This window comes from Aythya fuligula, chromosome 15 (genome assembly GCF_009819795.1).
Source record: "Aythya fuligula isolate bAytFul2 chromosome 15, bAytFul2.pri, whole genome shotgun sequence".
Classification (NCBI taxonomy): domain Eukaryota; kingdom Metazoa; phylum Chordata; class Aves; order Anseriformes; family Anatidae; genus Aythya; species Aythya fuligula.
The window spans coordinates 2,893,449-2,911,977 of NC_045573.1; the positions used below are offsets into that span (position 1 = coordinate 2,893,449).

General features: G+C 47.7%; 2 protein-coding genes across 4 annotated transcripts in view; one reads left to right on the forward strand and one right to left on the reverse strand.

Annotated features, from left to right (window-relative positions):
• Positions 1-347: 347 nt before the first annotated feature.
• Positions 348-15,339, reverse strand: DRC3 (dynein regulatory complex subunit 3). Its single transcript, XM_032197674.1, has 12 exons — positions 15,183-15,339; positions 13,716-13,832; positions 12,031-12,197; positions 11,288-11,434; positions 9,986-10,105; positions 8,947-9,059; positions 7,496-7,670; positions 4,756-4,887; positions 3,402-3,472; positions 2,420-2,543; positions 794-925; positions 348-637 (listed from the first exon to the last, which is right to left on the reverse strand). The coding sequence occupies exons 1-12, from the start codon at positions 15,337-15,339 to the stop codon at positions 500-502; spliced, it is 1,593 nt and encodes a 530-aa protein (XP_032053565.1). The 3' UTR covers positions 348-499.
• A 1,190-nt stretch (positions 15,340-16,529) lies between these two features.
• The window catches only part of TOM1L2 (target of myb1 like 2 membrane trafficking protein), a 47,772-nt gene continuing 45,772 nt past the window's right edge, over positions 16,530-18,529 (forward strand). For all 3 annotated transcript variants that reach the window (XM_032198053.1, XM_032198054.1, XM_032198055.1), the window contains exon 1: positions 16,530-16,620. In XM_032198053.1, coding sequence (XP_032053944.1) covers positions 16,569-16,620 — 52 coding nt within the window. In that variant the 5' untranslated portion in view covers positions 16,530-16,568. The remainder of the gene's footprint in view (positions 16,621-18,529) is intronic.

Sequence of the window (18,529 nt, forward strand, 5' to 3'; positions counted from 1 at the left end):
AAGCCGCTTTTGCAAGAGGTGGCGAGAAGACAAGGCTCCTAGGCACGCAGAGCCCCAGCCAGCCTTGTGCTTGCTGAGCTGGAAACCTGCTGTTATTCTGGGGGTGGGTTGATGGAGAGCGCTCCTCTCCCCGGCTGCTGCTGTGTGCCTGGGGCTCACAGGTTCCTGTCACTGCTCGCAGGTACTAAAGCTTTCAGGCGTGATGTGCTGCGCTGATCTGGTTCAATCAGCTCACAGCTGAGCCATAACCCCTCGCGACCAGGTCTGAGCACCGAATGGGCTCCGTGCCAACGGGGTGGAAGAGACAAAGCTTCATCTGCTTTTCTGGAGGCAATGAGCATCTTTTATTTGCAGCTTAATGCGGGAGAGAAGGAGCACGCCTTCGGCCTGAAATGTCCTAGACAGCTCAGGCACAGAGGGGCAGCCGTCCCTGCTGGGTGCTGTGCCGCGGGGGCTGCCCTGTGCGCACCCAGAGGCAGCTGCCCAGCCCCTGGCACACCTACTCTGGCGGCTCCAGGAGCTCTATGCTATCCAGCTGCTCCTGGAGACTGTTATCCAGCTGCTCCTGGAGGTTGTCGATGTATTGGAAAATCTCTTTGACACGGTTGCGGTTCCTGTCGATCTCATCTTGGAAAGCCTGAAGAGATGGAAGCCAAAGCAGTGCACCCACAGGCTGCCCGGCGCCCCTGGCTGCAGCACCGAGGGCTCCGGCAGAGCTTCGGGAGCGTCTCCTGCAGCAGCATCCCCACCAGCAGCCGTGCCCCAGCCCCACGTGAGCACGGAGGCCCCTTACCTTCCCCGTCACAGAAGCCTGCCAGCGATAGGCGTTGGTGAGGATGTCGCACTCCCGCATGTTGATCTTCAGCAGGTGGACGTTGTGGGACGCGTTGACCATGTTGACCAGGGTGGTTTTGTCCACCAGAAGCTAGGAGGCAACGTGAGCGGATCAGGGGGAGAGGGGGGAGTGCACAGCGAAAGCATCAGAGCTCAGAACGAGCAGCACAACTGCAGCGCTTGGGGGGAAGAAAACAGGACCCGTGTTTCAGAGCGACAAAGCTCCGAAATTCTGAAAAATTCATCAGGATGATGAATTTTTTTTTTTCTGAAAAAATTAATCGGGATGAATCCAGTGCTTTACCCTCTGCAGGGACACGGAGCCTCGCTGTGCTGGGGCGTTCTCCCTGCTGCAGATGGGGAAACTGAGGCAGCACCTTTGGCCCTACCTGCTAGAGCAGGGAGCAGATGCCTGCTGTGGGCTCGCTGCCTCGCGGCACACGGCTGCCCCTGCGGGCAGCTGCTGTGGGAGCAGGGCTGCGTGAGTTCCAGCTCGCCCACCCCAGCAGCTGGGGGAAGTGGAAAATCGCACTTGGAAGGGTCTGTTGCGCTGCTGCCGCCGGCTGTAAATCTTCATTTTGGAGAGTCCCAGCTTCTAATCAAAGCAGTGACTTCTCCCGTGGCTCTAAATAGAGGGTGGCTTTGCTAAAGCGTAATGGCTCTCCTCCTGCAGCCAAGTGCAGCTGTTGAACAAATGAAGATTGCTTCTCTGTGGAAATGGATGGCAGCGAGGCAAAATGGGTGCACAGCAACGGTGCGTAACTGCAGCCATCTGCACAGCCCATAAAGCAGGGAGCTCCCCCGGGGGACTGAGGGGTCTGTTTTGTGTCTGTCAGCTCTTGATTACCCAGAGTAATAGGGGGGCTGGGATAATCCGGACCGAGCGAAAACACGGTGAATGCAAAACTCAAGTCAATTAGCCACTAAGTGAAGGAATAACAGAGGCAAAAAGGTCAGCAGCATTGCTGACTGGAGCACTGCAACAATCTTTGTGCTTTCTGAAAGGCTCCTGGGATCCCTGAGATCAGAGCAAGACTGGGGCTGCGGTGGGAAGCTGTGTTTGAAATGTCGAGTCCTGCCTCCAGAAGAGCTAAGGGGTGGGAGACCTCCGGGTGGGGGCTGCTCCTGAAATCACCGAGGCAAACAGAGCCCCCCTGCAATAAAGTGGCGTTTGGGGTCTCGTGGGAGAAGCAGGAAGAATCTGAACAAAACCAGCTTCAAGTGCAGCAGGGAAGCTGCCTAAGTGCCTGCTGGGTTGGGGCTGTCTGGAAATCAGCCAGAGAAGAGAGCTGTGCTGGAGGCAAGAGAGATTTGCTCAGCACCTCTCCTGGGCTGCTGCCACCAGCTCTTGCAGAGCCCAGGGAAACCTGCAGTGCAGTCATCCTCTGTCCTAGTCAGCAGAGATGCCCAGCAGCACTGCGGTTCAGCCAGGCAGCTGGGACCTCCTCTAAGGAAGCTACGTTCTGGTTTAGACCTAGCTCTAGCTGTATTGAGCCTCCTGGAAATCCCTCCCCTTCTGAGAAAAGGCTGTGGCCTTCTCTTCCTGCTGACTCCTTAGTGGAGGTGAATTATTTGGTGCCCTCACCTCACGAACGTCATCTGGAAGATCCTCGTCAAGCTCATTCTTGACTGATTTCTCCAGGGTGTTGATGGAGATCTCTAGCAGCTTTTCATGGTGACGGTTTTCCAGGTCCCGGCACTGGGCCATCGTATAGAAGATGGTTAAGGAAAAAGCTGAGCACACCACTCACTTTTAGAGATGAAACTGGACCTGCTGTAACGAGAAGCTGAGGCTTGGAAAAAGCAATGATGTGAAAGAGAGCTGCCAGGCCTAGTGCAGGCATGCAGAAAAGCACTCTGGTGTCCTCTGTCCTCACAGCAGGCTTCCAAGGGAAACAGCCGAGCTGCTGCCAGAAGCTGCTGTGATGTCAGGATTTGCACTTTCTGCTCTTAATCACAGCTCACATCAGGTCTCATCCTCGCTGCTGTATATTACACTGAGACTGTGCCTGGGTTTGCGGAGGAAACTGAGGGAGGCCTCTCAGGATAAAAGCCAAGCTCTGAATATGCCAATTATTTGCACCACGCCAACAGATTTATTTATATAGGGTAAACTGTCACTGAAGTACTTGGTTGTTCTTATCTCACGTTGTTCCAGAGGACATCCATAACACAAAGATGAAGGCCGTTTAAAGAAGCTTCAGGAAGAACTGCAGGTACTTCTGTGGCAAGAAAGCACATAGAAGACAGCCTAGCCAGGTCTTCTAAGAGTTGTGTCATGCGTGGTTGAAGAAAAAAAAAAAAAGCAAGATTCTTACAGGGGAGAAAGCTGTGTAAGTCCTACAGAATTTCAGTACAGGAGAACTGAGCCAGAGCCCTTTGTGCTTTCCAAGTCTCCAAGCCAGACTTTGGGCACTTTAAATGGCCATTCCTGCACAGCTGGGAAAACGGCTTTTCTGTTGACTAAAAATAATCCGGTTCTATTCCAAGGGCTCAGTTCTGGATTTAGGAGTGAGGCATACGTACCTCCCTCAGACGTCCACACCAACACGCTGTCAAAAGGATATATCCCTTTAACGTTTTCAATGAATGTTGATGCTATGACAGCAATGTTTTTTTCAAAATCCTTTATTAGTTCCTTAGCAGAAGGAAAAAAGAGGAAACGTTACAATGAACACTTTCCTGAACACAAAAAGGAATCTAGGAAGCACCTAAAATTGATTATAAATTGGACTCACTGCTGTTATTAGCACAGTCAGAAAATGAACTGCCTCAAGCATGTAAATTGTTTGAAAGTTGCAAGAGTTTCTTTTCTCATTCAAGGACAGAAAATCAGAATCAGCTCGCTAGAGAGAAGTTGACTGAATGATACTTACCTGGTCTCTGGAGCGAGTCAGCCGATCACTTTGAACCCTCACGTAACGCACAGAGCGTGCTGTATTCCTGCACGCTGCCATGCTGCAGTCTCCTTGTATATCTGAAAAGCCTCTTGTCAGAGGCAATAAGCAGTGCCTAGGCTTACTGCAGCTTTTGTTTTAGTCCTCAGAAACTAAAATTGCTGCTGCCTAGTGCCTCTCTCAAAAATGGCTGCCGGAGAATCTGTTAAGTGTTGCACTTACTGTCTTGATAAAACAGTTACAGCCACCCAAATCCTGTAAATCCAGAAGGGCATGCACACAGGAATGCTTCTGATCTTTCCACCAGTGATTGCAGATATATTAGGAGCAATTCAGAAAGCATTAAAAGGCGCAATCCTGATGCAGTAAGGAATCCATTTTGAGCTCCTGCTTTCTGTCACGCACATTCACAGAAGTAAACTGCTGCATCTGCTTGCATAAAGGCTGCAGATCCTGCCTGTTAGCTTATAATAGATTAGGGCTTTTTGTTTGTTGTTGTTTTTAAATGAAGATGCACATTAGGAGCCCTGCCCTAGTTTTTGAGGAGAAGTCTGGGGAGAAAAAAGGCAGCTATTATGCAAGCAAATGCGGTAAGCTGAGCAGGAACGTGTGTAATCTTATTCATAGCGAGGATCAGCTTCAAAGAATTACACTTCTAGAATCCCAAATGCATATCCCATACCATGCAGAGACTTCTGTACTCAGTCCTATGAAATGACTGAACAACTTCAACTCCCTTTCTCTAAAGCTTTGAGAATCAGCTTGGATAGATGTGAGGGAAATAACCGCACTCTGCTCCGAGAAACAGAAACTTGTTGCAACGTATCAATGTCCAGGGCCTGACACCACCCAGATCAACCCTGAGCAAAGAAAGCCCGAAATTTAGACAGAACATCAGCCTGACTGGAAGAACTGTACGCCCCTCTTCGTGCAATGGGCTACTATGCAGAGGGGTGCAGCAACAGAAAAACGACCCCCTTGCATCCTGGATGGGAGGCTTAACAGGTATGTGCTTGAACCTTACCTCCAGCTGGTCAGCTGTTTGTATTTCCAAGGTCATGAGCGTCTCTGACAGCTGAAGTATGTCCTCGTTGTACTCCTCTCGTTTAGACTCAGCAATATTGTAACTAGTGGCATGATGAATCTCATCCAGCCTCTAAACACAGAGATACATAAATTACTTATAGTTTGTGTTCAGCACTCCATTGCAATTTAATTAACTTGTTACATATGTGAGAAAAGTTCCTGCTGCTGATTAGCTGAAATGAAATGTGATGATTCAGTAAGTCTCCGGATTTACATACTGGGAAGGCAACAGTGCTGAGGTATGCTCCTGGGTAAACGATCCTGTGCAAGGCAGTGACACTGGTGAAAACACTTCTTCATCCTCCAGTCACCAGATGACTTTGCCCTTTCTGTGCTTCCAACTTTGGCTCCCTTCTGAGACATTTCAAGTAAAATATATATTACATATTACATTCTTGACATTGCTGGCCATGAAGAAGAGATTAACAATTACTCTGAAAAAGAAATGCAGGCCTAAATCCTGATCCCCTTCCTGTCAAGGAGAATCTTGATTGACTTCCATGGGGTCAGGATTTAGTATTCTGAGTATGGAATACCTATCATTGCCTGACTTCCTCTTACAGCATGGATTTATTGCCCCTTCAGAATTAAATATTGACGTCAGTTTTGTATCAGGCAAGATTTATTATTTCTTGGATCAAAAAAAAAAATCCTCTTGTGCTGAGCAACGTATTATTTTCAAATCTATTTTCAAATCAAATATTAATAGGAGGAAAAAATAAACATCTTGGGATGTCTAATCCAATCCTCCTGAGAGGAAACAGAATAGGCTAAAAGAGTGAATTCTTACCAAAAGCATTGCCAAGACTTGTTTCTGAAAACCGATTACCCAAATTTTGCAGCATTAAAAGTGGGGAAGAGCAAGATATTTTCTTTCCTGACATAAGGAAGATGGGAGGCCCCCAAAAGCTCCCAAGCCACCCAAACCACACTTCTAGAAGCAGGAACTTTAAAGGTCAAGGTCTTTAATGCTTCTTTGCACCAGCTTCAGAGAGCAGTGTTATTTTACAGGTTGTCCAAGCTCGCCTGAAAGGATTACAGCCAGCCAAACAGCCCCTAAGAACGGTTGACAAATTCCAGTCTGCCGGGACCTTTGCACTTTTTAAACTTCTCCATCAGCTTTAAATGACTGTTAAAAGACAGTGCTCAGCTTGGGTGCTGACTCTTCCAGTATTTATGTGAAAACTGTCACCCTGACCACTGTGTCCTGCCATGGCTGAGTCTGTTGGCTACCAAACAAAGATGAACTGTCAAAATCTGTCCTTAGCCACATATATATATTATTCAGATATATTTATTACAGAGGATCTGTTGGGAATCGAGTGCCAGTTAACCGAGTATGCATATCAATCTCCATCAGTTGCCTTCTGGCAAATCTGCCAGCTAACATCCTGACTGGAGTTGCCAGAGCCCGTTTGCCAGCATGAGTCAGCAGGGTTCAAGGACCTGGGGACGGTGACTCAGCAGGCTGCCAGCTCGTGACAAGGCACCTAAATAAACGTGACCCGGTTTTCAAAGAGCGAGCGCTCGTGACTCTGCCTGGTGTCAGTTGTCAGGGACTCGTTCTGCTCAGCTGACAGTTTTTACCAGGCTTTAGCCCTCTTGATTTTTTTTTTTTTTTCCCCCTGTGGAAACAAAATAATGATCCATCTATTATACCTGGTTACATGGGGATCCAGCTAGAAGCTACGCCCTGAGCAGCCACAATGGACGGCTGTAGTTGAGCAGAATGAAAAAGGATTTTTCTGCTTTAAAACAGGACTAGAAATGCATTACAACAATTTACCTGATTTTTCTCAAAGTTCTTTGAACTGTTGTTGGCAAAATGAACTGAATGAGAAAATGACTTGAAAACAAGCTGAATAACCTGCAATTTCCTTTTCTTCCCTATTTTTCAATGAGGGAGGAGCTGCTGGAGGCCTCAGAGAAAAGACAAGTGCCATTAACACTGATGACCCTTTTTTTTTTAAATCAATATAATCAAAAACATTGAATGGACAGGGTCAGCATTTTCATTTTCATAAAGACCAGCAATTCCTGTGTGGCAATGAGATGTTTAACCATCTTTTTTTTTTTTTTTTTTTCCCCAGTAAAGCCTTGATGAACATTTACCTGGACAACAGACAGGTATCTCATGGACAATGAGATAACACTATGGCATATTAACTTTGTCCTACACTAAACTTCCATTTCCAGCATAGATAAAAGCTGTCCGTGTTGGCTGTGGTTTGATGAAGGGGCTGAAACTTCAAACCCCAAATCCTTTTCCTTTATAGAGCCCTAAAACCTCCTGTTAATGACATTATATTAGAATCATAGAATATCCCAAGATGGACAGGACCCACAAGGATCATCGAGTCCAATTCCTGGGTCCCCAAAGGACCACCCAAAAAATCAGAACATGTGTCTGAGAGTACTAGCTAACATAACTTCTTGGTACAGATTGATACTCTTAATACACATGCTATGTATATTTTTATCAGACCAGATGTCCTGCAGAGCTCCCTTCCAACCCCAGCCATTCTGTGACTCGGCAATTAGGGACCAGGCACTGACTCCTGGTCCTGCACTATAAATCCAGGTTCATAATCCTAATTTAATGGAGTTACCCTAGTTCTCAGTAAAATTGAAAGCTAGTACATGATGTAACAAACTAATAAAAGTATAAAGAAAATTACCTCTTTGTTCTGATTTTCAAAATCTAGGATTATTTTACTCCCTTCTTGTTGGTTGGCTGTTAACGCTTCATGAAGGCCTTCGTAGAACTCAGAGACTTCAGCTTCTCGTTTTTCATACTCCTTCAGACCATAGTTAAATAGGTTCTCACAAACTGAAACAAAATCTTTCCTGTATGTGACACCGGAGTCAAGGTATTTTGTTTGTTCAGTGGAGCAACAAGCATTTCTAGCTCTGTAAATTTGGGCAACGACTTACAAGCTACTGTTATGTAAACCCTGTGGTTCTTGCTGGCACCAGACTTCCTCCTATTCTGTCTGTGGCAGGACTGGATCACATTCTCTGCATAGGATTTTGCTGCCTTAGGGGTATGGAGAACGCTGTGGCAGCTTGAGGGGAAAAAGGCCTTGAGGACAAAAAGGAAATGCACACACGTCTCTGACTCTTTTGTGACACAGCAGCAGAATGAAGCGTACAACCCTATCCGTCTTCACAAGTGTGAATACAGTGTCTGTGGAGTTAATAAATATAGCTTTGGAGCCTACAGCCAGAGCACAGAATAAACTACTGACTTGGTAGCATCACAAAAATAACGTCAATTTTTCTTCTGCTATTATCTTGGCAATGGAATTGTTTCTGGAGTATATTGTAGTTAAGCCATGATGCATTTTTCCCCAACAGTGTAATGCAATTTTAAGGAAGGTCAAGTTACTGGCCTTGACAATGCTCTATTAATCTGAATGAGAAATAAAAAAAAAATAAAAGTGTCTGCTTTCTGATCCCCCGTGTAGGAGCAATGATCAGAAAAATGTGCTGGCCTGAAAACTTCATGTAGCCAGCTCTGGCAGGTCATGAGATATGCAACTCATATAATTCTGATTAGTCTGTTCCCATCTCCTACCACTTCAATTTCAACATGATTTTAGCAACTGTGCTCTTACAATCTAACTGACAGAGATTTATCTTACAGCTCATTTTAAACTTTAAGTGGATTCCAGACTTAGAGACAGCACAAAGCCTTGATTCTTGAAGGGTCAGAAAAGAAGACTACTGAAATTATGTTTGATTCAAGTGAAGGGAAAGGAATATGGTAATTACAATGGGGAGAGCTTGAAACGCTGGAATCTCATGACCTGTCACTGACAGAAGCGAGCAGTTATACAAATAGCTTGTTTCAAGCTGGGCTGGCCAGCTTGCCAGTAATACAAACCATTTGTTTGTAGCCCTCATATTTCATGAGATATCAAGCCTTAAAGCTGTCAGTGGTCTCATGGTCTCGCAGTGTTTTTCTGGCGCCGTTCCAAAATTGAGCACAGAAACTCTCAGATCTTAGATCAATGTAGCTTTCAGTCCTGGACAAAAGCAACGGATGAAGAGTCCCTGCGGATGCACCTCCTTCTTAACTCAAGTCATTAGGTTTTAGCTCTAGGTTTTTTAAACCCAGGAAGGATATGCCTGCAGCAGGTCATCCACTCCAGGGAGGTAAGCCAGTTTGGCAGCTTCTGTATCCTCTGCATACAAACTGTCAAACAGGAATGATCCATTCAGGTACTCAACAAAGGCTCTCTTTGAAAAGAATCAGAGCAATATAAGTAAAATAAAGAGTGCTAACCTTCTGCCACTCCTTAGGATGTGTCTCTCCTAGAAGCTCTTTACCAGCAGAGGAACACCGGTGGGCTGTGCGAGTAACGATCTATGCAGACACAGTCACACCACAACAACCGATTGACCACCAGGTCATGAAAGCACCCTGCCACTGGCGTGAGAGCCATCCTGGTTCACATGTGGCTTTACTGCTAGAACTCTCTAGCCTAAGGACAGAAAACACTATTTAATCTTACATAAAGCACCGTGACACACTACCATGTATTGCAAGACCATTGAGCCTTGCAGGTAAGGAGTGGGCTTTGGGGAGGCGAGGAAGAAAAAGCTGCCAGTGTCCCTCCTGTCACTTAACCTCCTCCTTAACCTTCAGCCAGTCTGGTCTTCTAGCAGTCTGGAACACAGAGCCAGACTGTAACTGAAAGTACCCCTCCTCCTGGCCTTGTTTTCAGTCTGTTCACAGGATTATAACAATCTCAAAGCCCTGGAGACTTTAACCATAAAACAAAACTAAACAAAACCAACATTAACTTAGGAGCAAACTTGCTGCACCATGAGAACACTAACAGTTCCCTCAGATGTGTAATTTTCTTAATCTCCCATCATGCTGATAAGATCCCGGGGTATGATTTACTACGGAGCTTCTCAGGGTCTATATCTGCAGTTTCATTGTTCAGCCAAAAGAATTATGCTCCCCCGCATCATATGTACTCACGGCAGTTTCTGTTTTCATTCAAAAGAGATTCGGAGATCAGAAATTAATCCTCGCCTTAGTTTTAGCACAGTTGGCGTTAACCTCTCATTAAAACTTAAAGCAGGTACAGGAGAAGTCAACATCTGTTGCACATCTTTCTCCTGAGACAGTACACAACCAGCTGAAGAACCCGCACCTTGTGGTACTCCAGCTCCTTCTGCTTTGCCAGCTTCTCCTCCAGCTGAGCCAGGGCCTGGGCCTCCTCGTGTTCCAGAGGGTCAATGAGATAGTGATACTTTGAAACAGCAAGTTCTCGCTGAGAAACACAAAGAAAGAAGGTATTTGATCAGATTACCCAGCATTGCCCAACAAATCTAAGTGTAAGCTTTCCATCTTTCTATAAAGGGCATCTAAATTACATCTGCACCTCCGTTTCTTTGTGTTCTTTTTGTTAAATTACTTATGAAGTTTCTAATCCATTCCTCGCCCCACGTTTTGTTGACGTATTACTCTGCCTTTGCATTCAATGCATCTGAACTGATTCAGTCCCAAGCAATTTTTAATCTACCAGTTTCCTCATCTTTAGGGTTTTTGTTTGTTTTTTCCTTTGTTTGTTTTTAGCAGGATTCCCTGTTTTGACTTTGAATTTGAGATCTGACTGGATTTACTACTGAGTTTAATACATCTACCGGGGAGGAGATGGCTCATCTGAGGAGTGGATGGCAAGGTAGTAGCAGGGGCAAGAACCTAATTAGCTTGCCACTGAAGCTTGACAAACTTAACTGTGCAATTCTATGGCATACAGGCTGTACAAGCAGGGACTAGACTCGGTGACCTGGAAAGCCCTTCCAGTCCTATGGTAAGAGTAGTGCATGTTCCAAGTACAGCTCCTGCTCTGTACCAAGCAAATTTAGAATTAATCACATTCTTTGGTTATTACAAATAACAACAACAACAAACTTCTGTGTTCCCTTCAGTTCTGGGATCAAAAAGCAGCCCCATAGGCTACCAGTGCTGGTGTGTGGTCCTGTTTTCAGAAATCAGGAATGGGAAATGCATTCAGACGGCACTTCCTTGCCTGCATAATCTGTCAGTCCACTACTGAAACAAATTGCTCCGTGAGCAGCAGGACCACCAAGCCTGCTTTCCTCGGGACTTTTGTCTCAAGACTGATCTCTGAGAAGTCTTGCACTCACACTGCAGCATCTCTGTGGCAATATTAACCAGGCCCCTCTCCCACAGACAGCTGCTGATTTTCACAAAACCTGTGAAGACACAATACCTTTGACACCTCTACCTCTCTGCCAGGTTTGATAGAATCTGGCCTGCAGGTTCACAGCTGTTAGGTGAAGATGGAATAAACACTGCATGTTTCCGTAGGTCTAATTTCTGCGAGGAAGCTTCCCCACATGCTAGAATATTGCAGGCATTACCAACAAAGCAAATGCTCTGCAATTTGGTGCCCAATTTCACGAGAGGGAGATGCAGACATACTTACTGTGGTGTCGCTCACGCGTTTGAAGTCCAAGTATACCAGATCTGGAATGTGAGCAACAACAAACAGCACATACTGCTCCTCTTCGCAGAAAGGGTTCCCTGTGAGATTCAGCGTGCGCAACTTCTTAAACCTCCTGAGATAAACCACCTGTGCCGACGGGAAAGAGATGCCGTGCTTCCCAGCGCCATGGAAACACACGGTTCTGAAATTCATTGCTCTTATCACAGTTCTGTTGCAGTACGTATCCCGCTCAGCTGCCAAACACAGGCGAGATTAAATTACACGTTTCTAATGCTTTGGGGAAAAGGAAAAACTTAAAAGAGGCATCGTGAATGTGTAAATGACGGGCGTATGAAGGAGGCCTTTAGGCTTAGGGGGGGGGACAAATCACGGATCTCATATTGGCAAACTGCCCTCAAAAAGAACCCTTAACAAATCCTAGCCTTCGCTCCCTCCTTTCTTCAAATGTTGCTGCTTATTCCTATTCCAGCTCTCGTGGGAACCAATAGGACTTTCCCCACAGATGACAGCAGTAGCAAAGCCAGGCCCCCATGAGCGAATAATCTACACGAGAAAAAGCTGAAATAAGCACTTTACAGCTGGATAGCTTACCAAAACTGTAACTTAGACTCTAGAGAAAGTGAAATCCTAAGGAGAATTTTCCCTTGCTCAGATGGCAACCACCAGTTTTAGAATATTTGATCCTTTGGTAAGGAACAATTGCAAGGACAGGGAGCACTCACATCTTCCAGAGCAGTCAGGTTATTCTTTCCTATGGAGAAAATCTGTAGCTCTTGTAACGTGTCCATGTGCTCGATTTTAGATATTCTGTTATTGTAGAGGCTTAGGTCCTGCAGTTTGACAAGGGTATCCAGGCCCTCAATTACTTCAATATTGTTGAAGGACAAGTCTGGGGAAGAGTATAGAAATCAAAAGTTTTACAAGCAAAAGTTAAATCACTTCTAGCAGAACACCCCGATCCAATCCTTGCATTTAGCCTGGGTCATGATTTAGGAGTCTATACACAATGTTTTCCTCAGGGGTGTTCAGTATCCCACAGGAAAGGGTGAGCATAAATTTGTCATTCTTTGGGTTAGGAAGCACCAGACACTTCTTCTTACAACTGCCCACACACCTCTTATATAAGAATGAAGACATTCCACGCAGAGTCCACATAAACAACCTCACAGTGATTTCTACCTTATGGGGAAAACCAAAATATAAGAAAAGAGGCAGGGAAAGCCCCTTACAAGGGTGGTATTTCTGTGATAAGTTTGACGTTCCCTGCCTTGTCTTTCAGACTCTTGCCTGCCATACCAATTCCCCCAGACCAAGATATGTCAGCTCCATGCTCACAACCACCCTGCTGTCAACAGAGACATGCTCACTGCACCTATTTCACTCATTAATATTTCCTCATCTCATCCTGCCAGAACTTCCATCCTAACGCCTACACTCACCACAGATAAGGGCAGCCTTTGCTTTCAGGCCAGTCAGTACTGAGTGTTTCAGGAGTCCAAAGGCAGTGACGACATCTGCATCACCCTAGTCCCTGGATGGCTAAGGCATTCACACAGCAGCTGCTGAACCACCGCAACCTTTGGGCGAGCTGAAACCCATGAGAGTGCTTCAAAACACTCTGCTTACGCTGTGCTGATCAGCTGTTGATTCACAAGTGCATTAGTCATCTGCGCAGTAGAACGGTGCAGACAACAGGGCGGAAGAACTCATTAGACATTTCAAGACGTTCTTATGAGCCAAAGCCTCCATGCTATTTTCAGTGGCAAGTGAGGATATATTTACACTGCCACCCAATAACAAAGCTGCAGCTCCCAGCGAATGCTGTTAGCTAGGAATTTGTAGCAGCAAGGTCACCGATCTGCCCAGCATCAGAGCCCGCATCGCTGAGTGATGCTGCTGTCCCTATCCTGAGTTTTTAGTTGAAAGTAGTCAGGTAAGACTACAAGGACAGGTGCTTTTTGGGACAACAAAGGCAATAAGCCCTTAAGCTTGTAGGGTTGAAGACAGCACTGTGTTTCAGGGGGTTCCAGGCTCCAAAATGCTTGCATTACCTTTGAAAACAGAATACAGATTTCTAAGTCACAGGGGAGTTTCCATAAATATTTACGAAAGTCACCTAGAAATATGAGTACAAAACCTGGAAACAGCCTTGAAATCGCAGCTTCCTGTTCCTGCCACACCAAATGTATTAAAACCAGGCTGTTAAACATTTGAAGGATTTTTGTGCAGTACTGATATTCATGCCTTTTGACATTTGACAGTCAAATGAGGAAACACACCGACAGCTAACAGCCTTCCCTGGGAAAGCTCCTATCAGTTGTGTTTGAGGAGGAATGTGACGTCCTGGCTTTATCACAGATTGCTTTGCACCTGAGAAGGCATCCAGCCCCATGCGCCTGCATCTTACCGAGCCAGACAAGGTGAACCAGACTCTCCAGAGCTTCTATCTTCTCAATGATGTTGTTGTCCAGCTGCAGTTTAGTCAGATTCTCAAACTGCCACAGATTATCAATCTGCAGGATATCTAAAGGCACAGGAAAAAAATAAAACTGCTTTTTAGGTGAGGCAGCTTTCAGCTTAACAGATGTACTACCTTTCCTAAGGAAAAACACCCAGTCTTACTTCAAAAATGATTTTTAGCAGCTTACAACAGTGTGGTTACTGCCCTAGAGAGCTGAGAGGTCCACTGGCTGGATGTGATTTCAGTGAAGCAGCCCAGTTAACCTCAGTGTCCTGCACCAGCACACACTGCTCATCAGCGATGCCAATGAGCCGCTGAGGGGATGCTGACTGCGCTCTACAGTGGCTTTATGAATCCTCTACTAGGAGGCCTTGACCTTCATTTTCCTTTCCAGCTCTGAAAGCAAGGTTTAGGATGAAACTCTGCTTTTTTGCTGTGTTTTCAGGCTACTGCTGGCCAGCTACTGCTTTTGTAATTCATGCTCCTGCTCCTGGGATTTTCTTCGCAGGAGAACAAGTTGGGATCTAATGTTTCTGTGAGGGTGGCAGTTTAGAACTGATCAATATCACCGCATTTAGCTTTACTCCAAAAACAGAACCACAAGGGCAGGCTGGTAGGCATTACAGCAAAACATTAGGACCAAGGTGACAGAAAATACAGAAAACTCTTGCTCCCAATTCTTTTCCCCGCGATGGCTTCCCAGCAGATTTCACTAGGTGCTGTTGTTTATTGAGCACTCAACTGCACACACAAAATGGTCACACAGTTCTCTCTTGTGTAAAGAAATAAATGCAGGATCAGGTAATTGAGAGCACGTCCTAAGGAACTCATCCAATACATGCGTTATTTTACTGGAGCACGCAACGAATAACTAACAATTTTGTCCATGAAATTATATATCCCCAAAACGCTCAAATATCGAACCAAATGTTCTTTCTTTTCATTTTCTGAATGCAAGTTTCCGACTAGTTTGGCAGTAAGAGATGAGTTTTGATAACGTTACGGATGGCCAGAGGAAGCTACCAAATTGGAGTGTAATCACCACAATCTGCCACGTAGCTCTCACATAGCCACCAGAGCTGGTAGAGCCTGCCCAGGATTTCATTTGGCCACGTACAGAAGGGCCCAATAGGCCTGTGGCCTGTAGGTGTCACCACAATATAGATGTTAAATAAGAATAGCACTGACAAGCGCAGCATAAAGCCAAGCAGCTTCAAAGCTGCCCACAAGCAAAGCCACCCAGTCCTCTCAGCTGAAACTACTTCATACACGCATGACTTAAAAATCTAAGTCCTGACATTATTTTTCACATAACAAACCCAAGCTGATCATTATTGTTTAATTGCTGGGTAGCCACCTAATATTATTGGAGGGTAAGCGAATTAAAAAACATATATATGTTTTAATACTCACTTCTAAAACCAAGCTGTAGTTCTGTCACATTTTTGAGGTCAACACCTTCACTTTTGGCGAGTGTCCCTATGTCCTCTGGCCATTGCTCTTCAACCGCTTTCTGAAGCATTTCATCGTCGATAACATTTGGCTTGATGCTGTTGTACGACTGACTCATTTTTAGAGGATATCAGCCTTAATGGACAGAAAAGAAAGAAAAATTAGAACCAGTGCCTGGCTGCTATTTCTAATGCTCGTTGAGCTGGCACGATAATACCAAGGAATTAAGAGCACAGTCAAGTATTAAGACCTAATGCCTCATAGCTGATGTCAAAGGTGCACTTGTCTTTTATCACAAGGTCACTGGTGTGACTTTATGATAAATGGCACTGCCTTCTTACCATGTTTGAGGTTTTTTTTTTTGTGGAAAATGTTAGATTCTGGCCAGATAAACGAAGCAGGGGAGAAGCTCTGGGCACAGCCTGTAACAGCCACAGCCCAGCACCTGCTGCTGAAATCCCTCTTCATGAAGAGGGCATATTCAAGGCCCTGGGCACCATTTACATTTAGCCTTAAAAGGTACATTTAAGCTTATAGGAAACTTTGAATTACAAAGCAATTACACAGTATTTACAGCAGATAATTAACAGCAGCGGTTCGCTGGGTTTTAAACACCAATTTCATAACAAAAGTCAAAAAAAAGTTGCAGAAAAATGAGAATTATAAAAAGCACAGCAGTTTTGTGAAGACATTTAATGCAGATCCCCAGAAAAGGCTGTCAGATGGAGCCCATACACACACAGACTCCTTCCCTGTGGGACCAGGCACAGTTTATTCCCTGCCTCTGCCGCTCCCAGACCCCTCACGGAGCCCAGGACCAGGCCCAGGACCAGGCCCCGCCGCCCCCTGCCCCGGTTGCTAAGGAAGCCCGGGAAGCGGTTGCTAGGGGAAGTCACGTGACCACCTCCCCGCCCGGGAGAGGGGTGGGAAGGGCGGCCGCTAATCAGTGCGCGAGAAAACCGTGTCAGCCAATCAGCGCCCCCCAGCGTGCCCCGGGGGCGGGAGGAGGAGCGTATGATTGACGTCGCGCTTGACCAATGGTCTTGCAGAACGCCGTGCGCGTCGCCCAATGAGGAGTGCCGCTAGCGGCGCCCCCGCTGTCCATCAAGCAGAGGGCGTGGGAAGGGCGGGGACCACCGCGGGGGCGGGGCGTTCTCTTGACAGTGACGGGCGCGCGCTTCGACCTATAGAAACACGGGGAGTGCGGAAGAGAACCAATGGGATTCGAGGAGGCGGGACGCGCTCGGCAAAACGACCGGGGGTTGGTGCGGGCGGCTGCCAGTCAGGGCGGCGGAGGGGGCAGGGAGGAGGGCGGGCCGCCGGGCCGCTGTTTGTTGTCATCCCAAGATGGAGTTCCTGCTGGGGAACCCCTTCAGCACCCCGGTGGGGCAGAGCCTGGGTAGGGCGGCCGGGAGGGGAAAAGGGGGGAAAATAGGGGGAAAGGGGGCGAAAAGGGGGGGCTCTGGGGGAAAATGGGGGGTCTTGGGGGGTAATGGGGGGCTTTAGGGGGGTAATGGGGGGCTTTAGGGGGGTAATGGGGGGCGTTAGGGGGATAATGGGGGGCAATGAGGGGAAAATGAGGGGTCCTGGGGGGTAATGGGGGGCAATATGGGGCAATGAGGGGAAAATGGGGGTCATTAGGGGGCGATGGGGGGTCTTAGGGGGGTAATGGGGGGCGTTAAGGGGGAAATGGGGGGCAATAGGCGGCTCTGGGGGGCAATGAGGGGAAAATGGAGGGCTCTGAGGGGGCTCTGAGGGGAAATGGAGGGCTCCAGGGGGAAATAGGGGGGAAATTGGGGTGCCTAGGAGGGGTAGTGGGGGGTAATAGGGGGTTCTGAGGAGCAGTGGGGGGCTTTGAGAGGGCAATAAGGGAAAAATGGGGGGCTGTGGGGGGCGTTAGGGGTCCCTGGAGGAAAATGGGGGTCTGTGGGGGGCGTTAGGGTGCTTTGAGGGGGAAATGAGGGGCTGTAGGGGGCTTTGGGGGGGAAGTAGGGGGCTCTGGGGGCAGTGAGGCACCACGAATTGGGGAGCCTGGGCGGTCAAGGGGGTGCCAGGGGTGCTCTGGGGGTGTTGGGGAGGTCTGGGGAGGGCCTGGAGGTGGGGAACTGGGGGTTCTGGAGGGCTCTGGGGGGGTCCTGGGGGGTTCAGGGGGCTCTGGGGGGAGGCAGCGGGCTATGGGGCTGCTCGGGGGGGTTGGTGGAGGGGGGAGCTGTGCCTGTGTTTGCCCCGTCCTGGCCGTCTCCTTCTCCTTTGTCCCCAAGCGTCGAAACCTCCCCGGGACGTGTGGAGGTGCAGGGAGGGTGTTGGGGTGTGGAGCCACGAGCGTGCGCTCGGTTTTCATCCCAATTCTTGAAACGTGGTGGTGGTGTCAGGGGGCTTCTTGACAGCGTGGCATCCCTGCGTGGCTGGGGCAAGGCTGGTTTCGGGTAACCAGGGCCACGGGAGAGAGCCCAGGCTCTGCCTCTGCAGGGCTCCAAACCTCACCCGTGGTTGCCATCACCTCCTGCTTGTGGATGTTGAAGAAACACAGTGTTTGCTTTATTTCATAAACAGCAATAACGCCTCGCTCAGGGCGTTATGTGCAATATAATATATGGCCACGTGTAGCCCAGCCTCCAGCTCTTCTCCATTATGAAATGCCAGGGGACTCGTGCCTCTGGGAATCGAAGCAGAAACGTTTTGCAGAGGGCCCTGGCCTCAAAACCCAGAAGTTCTGGTCCAGCTGAACTTTGTCTGGTCCAAACACGGAGACTTTGAGGCCGAGGAGGTGAAGGGTGGGAGTTTGATGTGATTCCTGACATGGGGTTTGCTTTGTGGGGTGTCATCTGCCAGGCCGCCTGGACGGGAGCTCTTTGAGGAGCGTCGTCCAGCGAGGGCAGGGATTTCTGATCCGTTTCTTCAGGTTTTGGCAGATTTTTTTAGCATCGGTGAGTGGTTTAAAGGAGTTCCCTTCATTCTCAGTTATCGTGGAGGGGTTTTAATGCTGCGATCTGCTTTGCTAGCCTTCTGCCTCTCCTGCCTGCGTCCCCCTGCTCATCTTAGGGCCGCGTGAGGGGCTCGTAGCACGAAATCCAGTTGCACTTTATGTTTTCGCCTCCCTTGGGGTGGGAAGCGATCCCTGCAGGTTTCATTTTGGAAGCTTTGTGCTTCTGGCGGCGCTGCCAGCGATGCCTCCCCGAGACAGCAGCAAAACAAAAGCACGCCTTGTTCCCGGCCGCCGCCGTTCGCCCCGCGCTCCCCCGGTTTGTTGTGCTGGTTTTTCCTTTCAATGAGCTCGCAGAATACGCTTCTCACTCCTCTTCCTTCTC

Excerpts from the sequence above, each read along its gene's own strand:
- DRC3 (XM_032197674.1), bottom strand. The coding sequence starts at position 15,339 with ATGAGTCAGTCGTACAACAGCATCAAGCCAAATGTTATCGACGATGAA. Across the intron at positions 926-2,419 it reads TTCCAGATGACGTTCGTGAG|CTTCTGGTGGACAAAACCAC; the intron begins GTGAGGGCACCA and ends GTTGCCTCCTAG. Across the intron at positions 638-793 it reads AGGCTTCTGTGACGGGGAAG|GCTTTCCAAGATGAGATCGA; the intron begins GTAAGGGGCCTC and ends CCATCTCTTCAG.